This window comes from Leuresthes tenuis, unplaced genomic scaffold, assembly GCF_036924035.1.
Source record: "Leuresthes tenuis unplaced genomic scaffold, fLeuTen1.0.hap1 SCAF_21, whole genome shotgun sequence".
Taxonomy (NCBI): domain Eukaryota; kingdom Metazoa; phylum Chordata; class Actinopteri; order Atheriniformes; family Atherinopsidae; genus Leuresthes; species Leuresthes tenuis.
This window is the reverse complement of record NW_027325375.1, coordinates 9,587,014-9,602,638: the sequence shown is the minus strand read 5'-3', so window position 1 is coordinate 9,602,638 and position 15,625 is coordinate 9,587,014. Positions and strand designations below refer to the sequence as shown.

The 15,625-nt window shown below is 39.4% G+C and overlaps 1 protein-coding gene across 1 annotated transcript in view; it reads left to right on the top strand.

Annotated features, from left to right (window-relative positions):
* vps37d (VPS37D subunit of ESCRT-I) overlaps window positions 1-15,625 on the top strand; it is a 39,167-nt gene that overhangs the window by 9,095 nt on the left and 14,447 nt on the right. The window contains exon 3 of the mRNA XM_072375036.1: window positions 14,088-14,170. Coding sequence (XP_072231137.1) covers window positions 14,088-14,170 — 83 coding nt within the window. The remainder of the gene's footprint in view (window positions 1-14,087; window positions 14,171-15,625) is intronic.

Sequence of the window (15,625 nt, the reverse complement as noted above, 5' to 3'; positions counted from 1 at the left end):
TTATATTATATATTGGCCTGGGCTAATTTATGGATCAAATCAAATCAAATCAAATCAAATAAAAAGATATCAGCAGTGTTTGTTGGCCAGTCAGGCTAAGATATAAAAACATATATGACCCATTTTGATTCACCAGCTGAATGCATGGTTCCCATGGTTACGTGACATGTTGTTTTACTGTAGCTGCAAAGCTTCTTCGGTGGGTCAAGAGGTTTAGATATTCACTGTAAGCTATTCCATCAACTGAGGAATCTACATTGCAAGATGTTAATTCAATACTGAGTTCTGGTCAAAAGGGCACATTTGTAGCAAGGAACTGTCACAGCGGGATGAACCACATGCTGGGTTAAAGCGCCCGATGCCAACACTTATCAGACCCCATCGGAGGTGTTGATGATATGGACTGCACTCAGAAGTACTTTATTAATCCCCGCACTACACATTATTATGGAATATGTCATATAGATGGATAACAAAATGAATAAGATAGAAATCAGCTGAAAAAGATGTAGAAAGTCGATGTGTGGCAGAGTGAGGTGTGATTGAAATCTAAAGAGATCACTGTGAATTGATTAGGTGCTGATTTAGTAGTTTGGCAACAACTTAGATGGTGACGTCACCACAGTGTTGGCTGGTAACACAGGTGGACTCTCTCAGCAGATAACATGGATAGGAATTCACAGCCTGTTCAACATCTGGGGTGCAGAAACTCTCCTTCTCAGTGACAACCATCCAACCATCTGTTGTTAACTAGCTCTGTAATCCTCCTCCTTCACTCCATAGAATCTCAAATCTGAGTAGAGAATTGTCTAAATTGACGTGTCAGTGACAGAAAGGATTCCTGATATTCCTGCTGCGTCTTAGTCAGGCCTCCAAGCTTGTCCATCTTATCTGCTGGTGATCTCACACCTCCATGATGATCAAGGGAAGAAATGGTTCAAACATCCTCCTTTTAATCTGTTTTGTTCCTGCTCTGCATCCCCGCCATCTTCTCATCAACTCATCTGCAAGAAGTTGAAGAGACAGACACAATATGTCCATTGCTACTGCAGCAGGCTGCCACCAGTATGGCGCCAATCTTGAACCTCCAAATGAACTAGTCCTAAAATCTGTGTGTGTGAGAGAGAGAGAGAGAGGAGTTAGGATGCTGCTTTCTTTTTACCCTCTGCAAACCCAAAGATACAAGATATAATGCATGTCCATTATACACAAACAAAGCTCCAAAAACCAAATAAACATGAAGCATTAAAACATTAAAAAGCAACTGTGTTCATGTCTAAGGTCTAAGGCCAGACCTTAATGGCTTTATATCAGAGTTTTGGCTACTACTATCAGCTCAGTTTGGCTGTATTGGAATGGAGTACAGTTACTTCTCGGCAGCTCTCAATGTTACCCAAGATGGCATTGCATTTGCTAAACGAAATCAATTCGACCACATCCTGAAAGCTACTGGTGTCGTGATGTAAAAAGGTTTTAAATTCCAAACAGCAATGCAGAATTGTAACTTTGACTTTAACTTGACCTTTTTGTCCTCGGCTGCTGAGCAGGCATTCATGTAGTCTTCAATCTCATCACAAAACATTTTTTAATCGTCATTTCTGCCGTTTTAATCGATCGCAGATGCAGGAATAAGAAACGTGGGGCAGGGCAGGAGGTCTGAAAGCCTGGACATTGCATTGTGGAATGTAGTTTAACTTTTACGTCAGCATGACCTTGAATTAATCCACCTTTTCACATGGATGTCCTTTCAAGCAGGTCAGCAGGAAACAAAACTCCAGGGTTTCCTTTACAAACCTGGTGGCCCACCAGGCTTAAGCTTACCTCCCACTGGGTCTTTATCACAGTGAACCACAGATGTTCTGTAAGAGAAAAGATAGCAGATGTAGCAGCAGTCAATGCGGGCTGCTGATTGAGCTCAGAAAGGACAGAAGACACGTGTCTCTGTAGCACAGCTCTTCCATGTTGAGACAATCATTAACCTAGATATCTAAACTTAACGGAATGTTGGTATCCGTTAAGTTAAATCACTGTTGGTGGACTGTCTGATGCCGGTGATTTCAGCTGATTGACAAGGACCAGACTACTGCTTCTGTCTGTGATTATTCTGCTTGTATCTGTTGTAATCCATGTTTCAAGATAAGAGTGCATCAAATGACCACATAGTCATTTTTTTCTCCTCCTGCCGGTTCAGGACCAGAAAGGGTCAGCCTATGACTTCTTTTCTTAAACTTGAAACTTCTTTATATGGGTGTGATCATCAAAATGGGAGTTTGGACTTGTTTGCTGCAATAATACTAAATCTGAGTGAATGACACTCTTTGGGCTTACATGAGTGGCATCGGATTGGATTAATGGCTAAATTACAACAAGACTAAATTATTAAATTCATGTAGACGCCTTAATCTGACAAAAAATTGGATCGGGTTACTCTCGAAATAAACAACGCGATGGAGAATGCGCTGTTGTGCCTCGCGTTTGTGCCATAACATACTCATCATAAATGTAGAGGGAAGTAGCTTCATCTCACTCTTCGTTCGCCATCTTTCTCGAATACCTGAGTTGTTGTTGGTGGTGGTGAAGACGTAAATGGGTACAGCTCCACCTATCACATATGACATCACATGCTTTGTGCCAGTGATTCGATTCATTCACCGCCTTATATCCAGGGACAATTACTCAAATAGAGAGCATAACCCAACTATAGCTGTAATTGAGTTAATCTCATCATGTGACCCCACTGACTGTGATGCAAAACTCTTTGCTCTGTAGCTGTGCTCATAGTGTCTTTTTTTTTTTAGTTTTTTTGCAGGGACTTTCCATGCTCATATCTGAATGAAAGCATTATGCCCTCAAAGTCAACAAGTAACTTGTTGGTTTGAGAGAGTATTTTCTTGTTTTTCTCAGTGCATGTGTGTGATCGGCATTTATGCTTTGTAAAACCGCCGGGTCAGATTGACACGTTGAATATGCAAGTTGGCTCTGTGTCTGATGCATATTTTAGTAATACAGAGTGATAGAAGTGGTGTGAGAGGATATACAGAGTAAGCAAAGATGCTGAGGGTGTCACTGACGGTTAGTTGTGATTGGATAAAACCGTGACAGTGGAGACCATCTGTGTGCACAACTTCTACTGCAAATATACAGTTTGCTGCAAACACTTTCAGCCTAGTTGTGTGCAGGGTTTTATGGCTTTGTTGTTTGTTAGTTTTAAACCCTCCAATTGTTGTGGCTTTTGGTGAGATTGCTGAAACACTCACAGTCTGAGCATGGCAAGACAATTTTATACCTGTTTATCATGAGCATGCTGGCATTGATCAGCATTAAACTGAAGCTGAAGCCCAAAGAGCAGGCTTAAAAGATGAACTAGTTTATCTGACACAGCTGGATGCAGACAGACTGATGAGCAGATTGATGGGTACATCCAGGCAGAGACCGGAGAACGAGGAATCCTGAAAGTAGGTAGACAGTGATGTGGTCTTGGTGGACTGGTAAGCTGGATTCTCTTGGAAGAACAGAGGGAAACGGTGAGTATGGGGTAGCAGCTTTTCAGGATGGCTCTAAGAGCAAAACCAAGGAACTAATTGCAACAAGATCCACAGCAAGATAACACAGACTGACTTTGTCAGAATCAGCCCAGCGTTACCACATATATACACCGTATAATGATCTGGTGGTGAGTGGAGATCAACCTGAGGAAAACAACTGCAGAACTGATGAGACAATAAACCACAGCTGTATGCAGAGAGCGTGCCAGAGAACAAAGACTGCCACGCCACACACATACACACACACACACACACGCACACACATACAGAGGCTGGCAAGAAGGAAGAAGCTCAACAAAAGTCATACAAACCAGAGACAAAGCAGCTCATCCAAAATGTAGTTTAAGAGTTTCAGATGGCTCAGAAGAAGCTGGATGAGATGGAATGTTGATTTAGTTTGTATGTGTTTCCAATTTTAAGAGTTCTCCAGACCTGCTCCATTTTCTGTCTTTACATTATTTCATGCTGAAGATGCTTCCTATTCGGGTCAAATCACACAAACCATTTACACAAGAACGTTTCCATTTACCCGCTGACATCAGCAGAACAAGCATGGGTTCAGTTGTGAAGCTAAATGCTTGTCACTGTCAATCACGGCACGTTTCTAAAGGGGCATGTTTGGATGCTTGATGGTTGGACCACTTGGGAGTGTTTTTAGATATGATTGACAGAAACTTTCCTTTCTGAAACAGAACACCGGTGGAAGCTGCACTAGATTGGACAACAATTTTATTTGTGGTTTTAAGATCTGGATTTCAAACCAGACAAACGTGGCAGAATGCTTGGAAACTTTATTTCCATAATAATAAAGGCAGCTAGATTTTACTGGATCCTCATTATTTGCATAAAAGTGGCTTAGATCTAACATTCATACACCTTCTCTGTTAGAATGCAGCATTAGAAATGACATTAAGTGGACATAAATGATCAGCGTTGACATCTGTAACAAACTCAACTATCGGCTGGAGGTGCAGGTGACTGTTTGGTGTCAGAATCAGTGAGTACACCTTACTTGTCTGTTGTTTTATGGCCATTATATGGCTGCCCTGAAGTGACCTCACCGACAGCTGTGTGGACCAGTTTTAAAATGGGAAAGCAGAGCAGTCCAACAGCAACTTGTAATGTCTGCCATTTGAGCATTTCGCTGGATTCATTCAAGCTTTATTCAATACTACCAATTCAGTTAAACACCGACAGTTTGACGCTTGGCTGGATACTAGTTAAGTCAGCTTAGTGATTGATATGCCAATAGTAGCAGTGACAGACCGGTGATGACCTTAAAGAGAAGAGAGGTTACTTCTGTCATCTGAGTTTCATTTATCGTTCATACTTTGTTTTACATTCTAGATCGATCGTAATCAAGAAAGCTAGTTTTAATTAAGTTTAAAGCTTTTCCTCATAAACGAGTGTAAACTACTTTAGTTTAAGTTGTGCCATGGATTAAGAGAGTGGAATATGTTGCACATTTTGTCTGACAATAGACAAACGGTAAAAAAATTTAAACTCTCGAGTTCCTCCATTTCAATGCTTAACGTACACTGCAGTACAGCATAGTTAATTAAATATGTCATATACTTATACTGTTTCAACGCCAGTATTAAACCCGTGACCAGTGCCGACTGTGGCTTAACATGCTGGGGAAAGATTGTCAACCCACAGAAACATAAACAGAAGAGTTTCGAAAGGAAAAAGGTTTCATTGTTTTTTGTTTTTTGTTTCTCTTGAGAGCGCGAGGGTTTGGTCAAGACTTGAATCTGAAAGAGCAAAATGTTTCTCTCAGTTGGTAGCTTATTACAATGAGCAGTAAAGGTGCTGTAACGTTTTTTGCTGTGTGTTGTTTGAGGACACATGAGGCTGAAGTGCCGCAGGGTTATAATTCACTGCTGATGAGCTGACTGATTTCCAAGCCTCGGATACATCCGTGTCGTGCAAGGTCCCATTTGTATTAACGTGACCTATTTCTGATAAACACTTCCCCACCTGATCAGTCGACTTAGCAACCTTCTGGGTGGAAAGATTAGTGGCCATTACTGATGCTATCTGTATGTTTCCGCTGTTTCCTGGTGCACAGCTCTCAGGCGAGAATGACTGCTGTAAGACAGAAGCCCTGGTGTGCTGATCTTTTTATGACATTCCTGTTTGTGGGGCTCAGTAATTTAGTCTGCTGATGATGTGTTGCATCTTTTCCAGTTCATTTGTATGCTTAAGTTCTGGATTTATGTCCTTCAGGCACAAGCCCCTGTCAAGTACAATGACTTTTCTGACTGTCACGCTTCTCAAACATGACAGGACCCATATGGATACTTAGTGGAGCTGTGACTGAAGACACTTGGCAGCACCTATGCATTTGTAATGTTAATCTGACTGGCTTATTGAGGTTTCTTTTAATGCCACTTTAACCAAAATAAATGACGGTCAGTGCAGCACATTTGGTTATGATTTAAAGAACAGTATAATGTAGAACAAAAATGTGATCCTGAAAGTCTCTTTTTGATACTGAAGCAAACTTTAAAGAAATATCAGAACCATGCTTAAAGTATCAGTTAAATTCCATTTCAATAAATGTTTCCTACCAGTACATGGGTTTAAATCAGAATTGGAAACGAAACATGTGGCCTAACTAAAGCAGGAATGACAGTGAATGCATCTGCATTGGTATGTGAGTGAGTGTTCTTCCAGTATCTGTTGTCCATGGCTCCCTCCCCTCTGTATGAAATGCTGCTTCTTCTCCAGGTCATTAAACCTCTGCAGCTATCAGACAGCTGCAGCGCACATGCAGCATGTCTATAAATCTGAAACCACACATTAGAGTTGCCATTACGCACACCCGCTCACCGTGTTTACCTGCATTAAATCACACTCAAATGGCAACGGGCTGCTACAGAGTAACCACACACCCACCTCCACACAGTAGGTGAGACAGTAGAGCTCTTTGTTCTGCTCTACAGTACGTGTACAGTTTATTTATTTTACGTTGTCGCTTATCAGATCAAATAAGCCGCTTTAACAATTTGACAGTCGATATACTTTTCTGTGGTCATTGTATTATCATTATCGTTTTACTTTGTGTACAGTTCAGGCTGCTCAATTCAAACTACAGAATGATTCCTGTAGTCCTTTTTTCCCCTGACAGCTCGTATTTCAGAGTGCACTTTGCTCTACTGCACATACTTGAACCAAAATAGTTGATGAGGTTCTACACACCTCAGGTTCCATGCAGCCCAGGCGTACCACTTTGCTCCTGTCATTGTGCCCACACTGTTAAAGTATGGACCTTTGACTTTTGCTGTCATGATAAGTTTATTCTCTCTGATAGGAATAACAGCGTACACTTTCAGACAGTCTTCCCTTAAAAACGTGCTCTGTTCGACACACTAACTGATGACAGAAGTGCTGAAGCTGTGCAAAGAATGACAAATGGGAGCTGTGAGAGGAGTTTAACATCTGTTTCAGAAAGTTTCTATCTTGACGATAATCTCCAACTGCACGTGTTCAGGGTCCCGACCAGCAAAGCTCCTTCACCGAATGCTTTCAGCTTCTTTTTCTACTTTGAGTCAGGGGTGAACTTTTCCCCCATATTATCTCAGCAGAGGACTCAGCAGGGTATGATAATTCAATAAGCTTTTTGCTAAAAGATGGCTGCTTAGTCCACAGAGCATTGACGGTAACTGTCACATTGATCAGTGTCTCCACAGCACCACTCAGATAAGAACACGATGTGTGTTTTGACTTCACATCCTCTCGCATCATTGTAGAGGATTTTACTGCTGACTTTAAACCTGCCCAAAACTATACATCTGTAAAGTCAGGGCTGAAGGGGCCTCAGTGCCTGACAGTCGATCTTATTATTTTGTAGTGACTCTTCAGCTTGTAATGACTTCAGATCTGTCACTCCCAGCAAAATGAGTCATGAAACATGTTCTCTCCTCTGGAAAGTGTGGAAGACAGAAGATAGTGACCAAGAGTAAAGTTCAGCTTCAAGGGAAGGAGAGATTAAATGCATCAGAAATTCTTTTTTAAATCCTACATTTAACATATTTCTGAATAAACTTTACATTGGATGGACTTTCCAAACCTTCGATGTTCACCTGAATGAATGAAAACCGTCATATGCCAACATTACGGCATTGATTTCCATTACTAAAGTACTAAAGCATCATCTGTGTTTGCAGAAAAGTGAAAAGTAGACTGTTTGCTTTGACTAACCAGTATTTTAAAAGTCAAAACATTTCCAGTTCACATTGATTAAAATGAACAAATCTTAATTTCTGAAGTCTGGAAGATGTGAGTGCTCGGCATTAGTTGAGATTAGATCAATTGATTAATCAATGAAAAATGCCAGAAAAGTCAAAGGAAATCTCTTGAAATGTATTATTTTGTCCCATCAGAGACCTTTTTCTTTAAATATTTGTGCTTAAATAAATGACAAACAGTCAGCCTCATTAAAAAGCTCAGCATATTCATTTTCTTTCAACCCTTTAATAGATTTTTCTTTCTTTATGAAATGACGGATAATTCTTCTGATTGTAAATCTACGTTTAAAGTGTGAGATAGCTTGTTCCTTACTGCAGTGTTCTCTTTCCAATAGTGTTGAATGTGTTTATTCCTGTTCTGTTGCAATCCCAGCACACTGTCAGCTGAATTGACTTTTTTATAGAAAGGGGTTAGAATGCAAAATCTTCGCAGGCACAAATCGCAACAAGTAGAACCACAGATATGTATCACTCAGAGGAAGCTGCAAAATGGAATTCAGCTTCCTGTGAGCTTTCTGAACGCACTCCACAGTAATGCCAAAGGGACGTGAGGCCATTCAGAGTCCATCTGTTCAGCTGTGTGTCCGTCCTCTTTTCAGCCGTTAGCAGAGGATGGTTTGGAAAAGCTTTGGTGACCTGCTGAGGGTCTTTTAACTCGCGCTTCCATGCAGTCATAGATGTTCCCAGGCAAAGTGCATCAGCTTTTACTTGAAATTTCGCGTGAATATTCATGATCACCAGAGAGTAAATCTCTGTTGGCCTCTCCTTCCATCCAAAAGTTGTTTTGTAAAGCATGTCATTAATTGAAGTCTTTAAATAACAGTCTCATCATATTCAAATGCGGTCCTTTAACTTTGCTTCCAAAGACATGAACAGAGATGCTCTTGTGGCTTTAGAGAGCAAAATCAAAGTGTACTTCTGCAACAATAAAGCATTAAAGCAAAAACCGAATTCTAAATAAATCACCGTGAAGCTGTTTTAAAAAGTGTTGGGGTTTTTTTTGTTTTCATTTTTGTTCTCTTGTTTTTAAAAGATTTATGAAGAGATACAGAATTTGTTGCCTTGATTTCCTCAGACGAGCCCTTCCAAATCAATAAGCCGTGACTGCAAATGCACTGCTATCTTAGAGTTTGTATGTTCCAACAATGGAAGAAATAATTAGTTTAAAACGCCCCTGAGTAGGGATGCCAGGGTCAGTGAAATGTGGGCTTTATTCTGCTTTCCTCTTCAATCTTTGGAGGTTGAGTTTGAAACCTGCTTTCAACAGGATGGAAATGTTTGAAGATACTAATCTATGGTATGTTCATCACTTTTCATAAGCAAAAAATAGCTTTAGATGTAGAATCATGCTGCTACCTACTACTACTAACATTGATTATTCACCTTGAGCAAAAACACATCTGAATCTGTTAAAGATGTTAACTTAAAACAGTCAAACTTGGTACATTTTTCACCATGAATCCAACATGTATCAGAAGTGACTCAGCTCCCTTTCTGTACAGTTTCTGTTTTCTATTATCACCAAATTTAGGGATAAAATAATTACCATACTCTTTGCTTAAACTGATCTGTAATTGCACTGTTCAATTCATCTTTTTAAAGGGAATCTAAACTGAAGCCTCATTCATGTATGTACTAACAACAGTTTAAAGCATCTCAAGACTGTGTAGGGTCTAGAAAATGCCAGTTGTTCAAACAGTGGCTCGTGTAGCAGCAGTACAACTGCCTCCACTCATTGTCTCATATCAGCTTCCAGACAAAATGTGTGACTCTGACACCATTCCCTTCTTTAGGGAATTTTGTGTACAGCATAAGGCCTCCAGGTCCACTTGCCCTGTAAGCTCCAAAAATATAGGTCGCATACAGCTGCTCTAAGACTATTTGTTTGCCTGGCTGTCACCTCTCATTACACACCCATCCCCCAACATCTGCAGCGTCTGGTCGTGAGCACGGCCATCCCTTAATGCATGGCTGCTCTTACTACAACACACTTGATGTTCGGAACGCTGTGGAGTCATAGATTATTAATGTCATAGATTATTAATGCCAAGGTGACAGGGCAATAGAAAGCCGAATATAATGTGCAGCATAAAGATAGGTTTATTGAAACTGTAATGTTTTACTGCTCAAAAATACTTTCAAAGCACATCTGTCCCCTGTAAAGTTCTGAAGTGAAGACTTCCACGAGAAGAGAGGATTTAAACAGGATCTTGACAGGAAAAGCAACTGCCAGCACACATGTACATTTTCCCTCCGACACATATCTGTGTAGATCGGGGGTGGAGATTCCCCTGCGGGGGTTTCGAGTTATTAGAGCCATTACCATGACCTTTATTTGCCCCCCCCGGACTCTGCTGAACCCAGTATGACTTGTTGGGGGTAGCGTGACTGTCACATCATCTCTTGGAGGGAGAAGATACACTTTACAGTCAGCTCGGTCAAGCCTGTTAGTTACGATTACTGACCTTATTGCCCAGGATGTCAAGACAGAGCTGCTCTACATCAGGATGGATGTGCCCTCTATTATCTATTAGATGTAGAAATTGTGAAGCTTTTTTTTTTAAATGTTTTATTTTGTGCCCTCTATTATCTATTAGATGTAGAAATTGTGAAGCTTTTTTTAAAATGTTTTATTTTGTGCCCTCTATTATCTATTAGATGTAGAAATTGTGAAGCTTTTTTTTTTTAAAAATGTTTTATTTTGTGCCCTCTATTATCTATTAGATGTATAAATTGTGAAGCTTTTTTTTTAAAAAGGTTTTATTTTGTGCCCTCTATTATCTATTAGATGTAGAAATTGTGAAGCTTTTTTTTTTAAATGTTTTATTTTGTGCCCTCTAATATCTATTAGATGTAGAAATTGTGAAGCTTTTTTTAAATGTTTTATTTTGTGCCCTCTATTATCTATTAGATGTAGAAATTGTGAAGCTTTTTTTAAAAATGTTTTATTTTGTGCCCTCTATTATCTATTAGATGTAGAAATTGTGAAGCTTTTTTTTTTAAATGTTTTATTTTGTGCCCTCTATTATCTATTAGATGTAGAAATTGTGAAGCTTTTTTTTTTTAAATGTTTTATTTTGTGCCCTCTATTATCTATTAGATGTAGAAATTGTGAAGCTTTTTTTTAAAATGTTTTATTTTGTGCCTTCTATTATCTATTAGATGTAGAAATTGTGAAGCTTTTTTTAAAAAAGGTTTTATTTTGTGCCCTCTATTATCTATTAGATGTAGAAATTGTGAAGCTTTTTAAAAATGTTTTATTTTGTTTTGTTTGCACATTGTGAAATAAAAAAGATTTCCATTTAGACACCATAATTTAAATCAACACTAAAGAAGCATGCCAACCTTAGAACTATCTGCTTCTGCCACATTTTGAAGTATAATGACCTTAGTTTTTCACATTCTTAACCTTGAAACTGCCCTGGAACACCCAGGGACTGAGATAAAGCAGTTTACAGCTGTGGTTTCCAGCCTGGCACAATACCATTTTGCTTTAGGGCACCACTTCACACACCACCAGCTACATGACAACATGCTTTCAGCTTAATAAGTGAAGGTTGAAAAAAGACGCAGCCTTCATTGCAAAGGAAGTTTGGGGAGGACACAGTGGTAAAACAGCAAAGAGACCCAAGACAAGGCAATGTAGGGAGGAAAGAGACATAATGTGTACCAGCACAACGCACAACAAGAATAAACACCAGATTAAATTTTTCTGCTGGAGAGAGCTCAGAAAAACATCAGGATGACAAATGACTGCATAGTTATTGGTGTCGTTGCTGCTGAACTGGTAAATGATAAACAGACAGAATTGAGTTGTGTTGCATTTGCTTTCGCTTAGAGTTGCAGATGTGTGGCTTTATTATCTTGAAAAGAAAATGATAATGATCATTTCTCCCTCTGCTAACTTTGTGTAGATTATAAAGTAGATGAGATTATAGCTCTGTGGTATATAGTTATGTTATAAAAAATGTCTTATTAGTTCCTGTAGCTTGATCTGATCCTGTCCCTTGACATTTTTGGGGGCAGCTGGAGGTGTCTTTGTCAGCATGACAGTAAATTCACATGCATGGCTGTGCATGTGCAAGGCTCAAACAGAGATTTGTTTTTACAGCCGTGGCGTTACATCCTAGAACTGCAGAGCCACGGAGCTGTGATGCTCAATACAATTTGGGTTTAATTGTCACAGTTGTGGCCAGAGTTTTCCGCATTAATAAACACATTTTACTCTTATTCAAACAAAACAGACTGAGTCAGACTATTGCATACGGCTCGAGCCATGTTTTAATAGCGTTTCTGCAAGTTTGCACCATTAAAAGAATCCCAAATAAGCTGCTGTCCTTGTTTCACTCTGATACTGAAGAAAAAATATTATTCTGATGCAAGTTTATCTCTGATTTCTAAGCTGATTTGGGCAGTTGTACTTGTAATATTATATACACAATACATAGTATTAAAATGAAATCATCTGATTCTAAAAAGATTCACTGAATAGTTGTATTCAAGTGTTGGAAGCTTTTCCTGGAAACTGGTCTTTTTAAATTTGTCATCCCTATCCATTTCATTCTCACGAACTAGGGGACTAATCAAAGTCTTGCTAGAGAGGTTGTGCTTTTGAAATTACCTAAATACCTCAGGCTGGGGTTTGCGACACTATGAATAAAAATAAAACAGTAGGAATCTTGACCAGCCATCTAACATTTAATATCAACAACTGCTCATAAAATCAACTAACTTGAAGCTAGTTGTTACTGTTTCTGTGCATCGTGTTTTAATGCCATTCAACATTCAAACTCATCAACAAACTCAACATTCATGCTGATAAACATTCCTCATCATTTGGCCTAACTACAACAACTAACTTGTTTTCAGATTGTTTGCTGCTGTCCGCTCACAAGTCTCCTACGCAGCTTAAAAATGTTGGCTTGATTAGAGAGATTGATTACAGTGTGCAAATATTGTAGTTCATGGGTAATAACCTTTCAAATGTAATACATTTGAATGATTTCAAGATCAATAGAAATTCTGCAGGAATAAAATGGTCTTGCGTTCTTTAAGTGTTGGATGTCCTTCTCTTCTAGAATTCTAGCATTTTCACTCACCAAGTTAACTGCTGTGACCTGGGAATACTGCGCTAAAATGAGGTCACAGCAGGTCCAGTGGGAGACTGTTTTTAACTTGCGTCACACTTTTCTGACCAGCTTTTTGATTCATCTTTGTCATGCTGTACTTACACCCACTTATCTCACGTGGCGTTTACTCTGATAACCTGTTTCCAGCTCGAACATTTACTACGTAGAAACGTGTCCTCAACAAAACAAGTGGATGTTGGTGCCTCCAGTCACCCACAAGTCTGATCTTGAATATAATTTCACCCAAATCTTTATCATCAGAAGATGTAAACATGGTAATCTCTCCCATCTCTCTTCCACCGCGCATGACATGAACATCATGTTACTGGGGTTTACTCACCTTAAGTTTAGTCTCCAAATGACTGGTTGATATAATCTTGTTGAAGTGTGGTCTGAGCTGGGAGTAGTTGAAGCGATGTTTCTCAGAGTCTCTTCCATTTGGGATTAGCAGGTTATTATTGGATGAGAGTGATTGAAACTTGCACAGCTTGACTTTTAGAAAAAAACTTCAGAGAGATGAAATGCACTTTTGCTGTTATGATTCATAAAAACTATTAAACAGTCATTTTAAACAAAACTACAGTTCTATTAAACCAGAACTAATGCATTAACGTCAAATTGGTAAAATTCAGCGTTCATCAGTCTGGCAGCTTGCTGATGTGTCACAACACCATCTGATTTGGTGCTGATGTGAGCCAGTCTGAATGTTATGTGACACATGAATTATTTGAATGTGTTGCACAAGTGTGAGAGTGCTGTAATAAGAGCTTCAAATGCATATAAAGCTTTTTTTATTATTACTATTATTTCTATTAAGCAAATATAAATGGTGTGTCAGGAAAATGATGTGAGGAGATGGCAAAAATGAGGCTCCAAAGTGGGTTTCAGTCTTGTGGTCAAACCAAACTGCAGCTAGTCTCCCAAAATAACTCTCAGTTGAATATTTACAGCCTGTTTCCCCTTTTTTCTAGCCAGGATCCATCCACCCACGTCACCAGCGTCTCCTCATCAGCACATACCATGAACACTCTTTTTGATTTGGAAAATAATTTTCTCTGCTGTGGTTTCTTGGGTTTTTGGATTTTTCCTTCAGCTCCAGTGAAGTCATAGCTCATCTCCATCGCTCTGCATGCATCAGTGATGTTTATCTGTCGTTGCAGAAGCTCGCGGCCAGAAGCACAGCCTACAGACGGCGCAGAACCTCCTGCAGGAGGAGGTGGCGCGTGCTGAGGAGCATTCTGAGGTAAGAGGAAAACACAAAGGCTCTTCTTCATCTTTTTCAGCCTCCGTTTACACTTGCATTCAGTTTCTGTTTGCTTCCCTTCTTTGTTACAGTAAATATAAGCCTTTTGTCCATTATCTACGACTCAACTTACCAACATGTGCTACAGTATCTTTACTTTTTAATTCAGTACAAACACTGCTGTTAGGGCTGGGCGAAATATAGGAAAAAGTCTTATCACGATATATATCAGTCGATATCGATATATATATATATATATATATATATATATATATATATATATATATCACGATATAAAACAAATCACTATTTTGTTACTCTTAATTGAGATTTGAAGATATCAGAAGGTCAATTTCTAATTAACTGTTTAATTTCTTTCAAAGTTGAACATGACATGTGACACCATACAACTGTTTCAGATAAATACAGAAAAGGTATTTTAAATTAAAACCCTATATCTGACCGGTTTGCTCTCTATCAGCGGTTGTCTCTCTTGCTGCTCGGGAGCACTCTCCCAACGTCTCAGCTGATGTAGACATCCTTTCACACGTAGTAAAATCACTCAGTTACTTGTATAGGAAACACGTTGCTCTGAACTCGGTACTCGCTTGCTTGCTTCAGTGAGGAGGTGACCGGGAACACGACTACGACGCATGTGCGTGTAAAGGTTGTCTATAGTGACAGACATTGCACTCTAACATCAACTAATCAAAAAAAGTTTGCATTCTCCGTGCTCAAACCAGTGGCGCTGCTTCAGGTGATGAAAAACATTAGAGGTATTCCCTGTCTTCAGTCGGAACATGTGCTCGACATAACACACTATTCTGTTTGGTGTCGGACTTCAAAAAACCAAAATACCTCCACACCACCAAACTTTTTCGGGCCCTTCTTATCATCAATATCATCAATGTCATCAGCGATGTCATCCCTTACGCCTTGGGCCGTGTCACTCATTTTCTTTTTTTACATGCCTGCCTCAGCACAAACAAGCCACAACTAGCTGCTGGCATGGCTCTATTCCAGCCACGTGATTGGCTGAGCATGGCGCAACTCTCGTTGTTATTGGCTTTTCGTATTGTCTGTCAAAAGAAGGACGAATGTTATCAATCGAAAAGTAACTACTGTGTAGAAATGGCAAGTTACCATTTAAAAACTGAATTTTTGTCGGCAACGGAGGCTCATTTTTTATTCAGGTTTTGTATTTACCATTTGTATTTATTCCATCAGGCAAACAGTGAAGCTGCTTTGATGGTTGACTTTAAAGATTAAAACTGCTGTAAATGTGAAACCAGCAGGCCTTCTAAGAAGCATAATCCACATAACTCACTGAGCTGTTTTTAAAACGATTTCCCTGATGACTTTGATGCCTTCACAGGTGTCTAAAAACCCCAGCTGTGAACGGATGATCGTCACAAAAACTGCTCGTGTGCACACTGACATGTCTACCTGCATGTC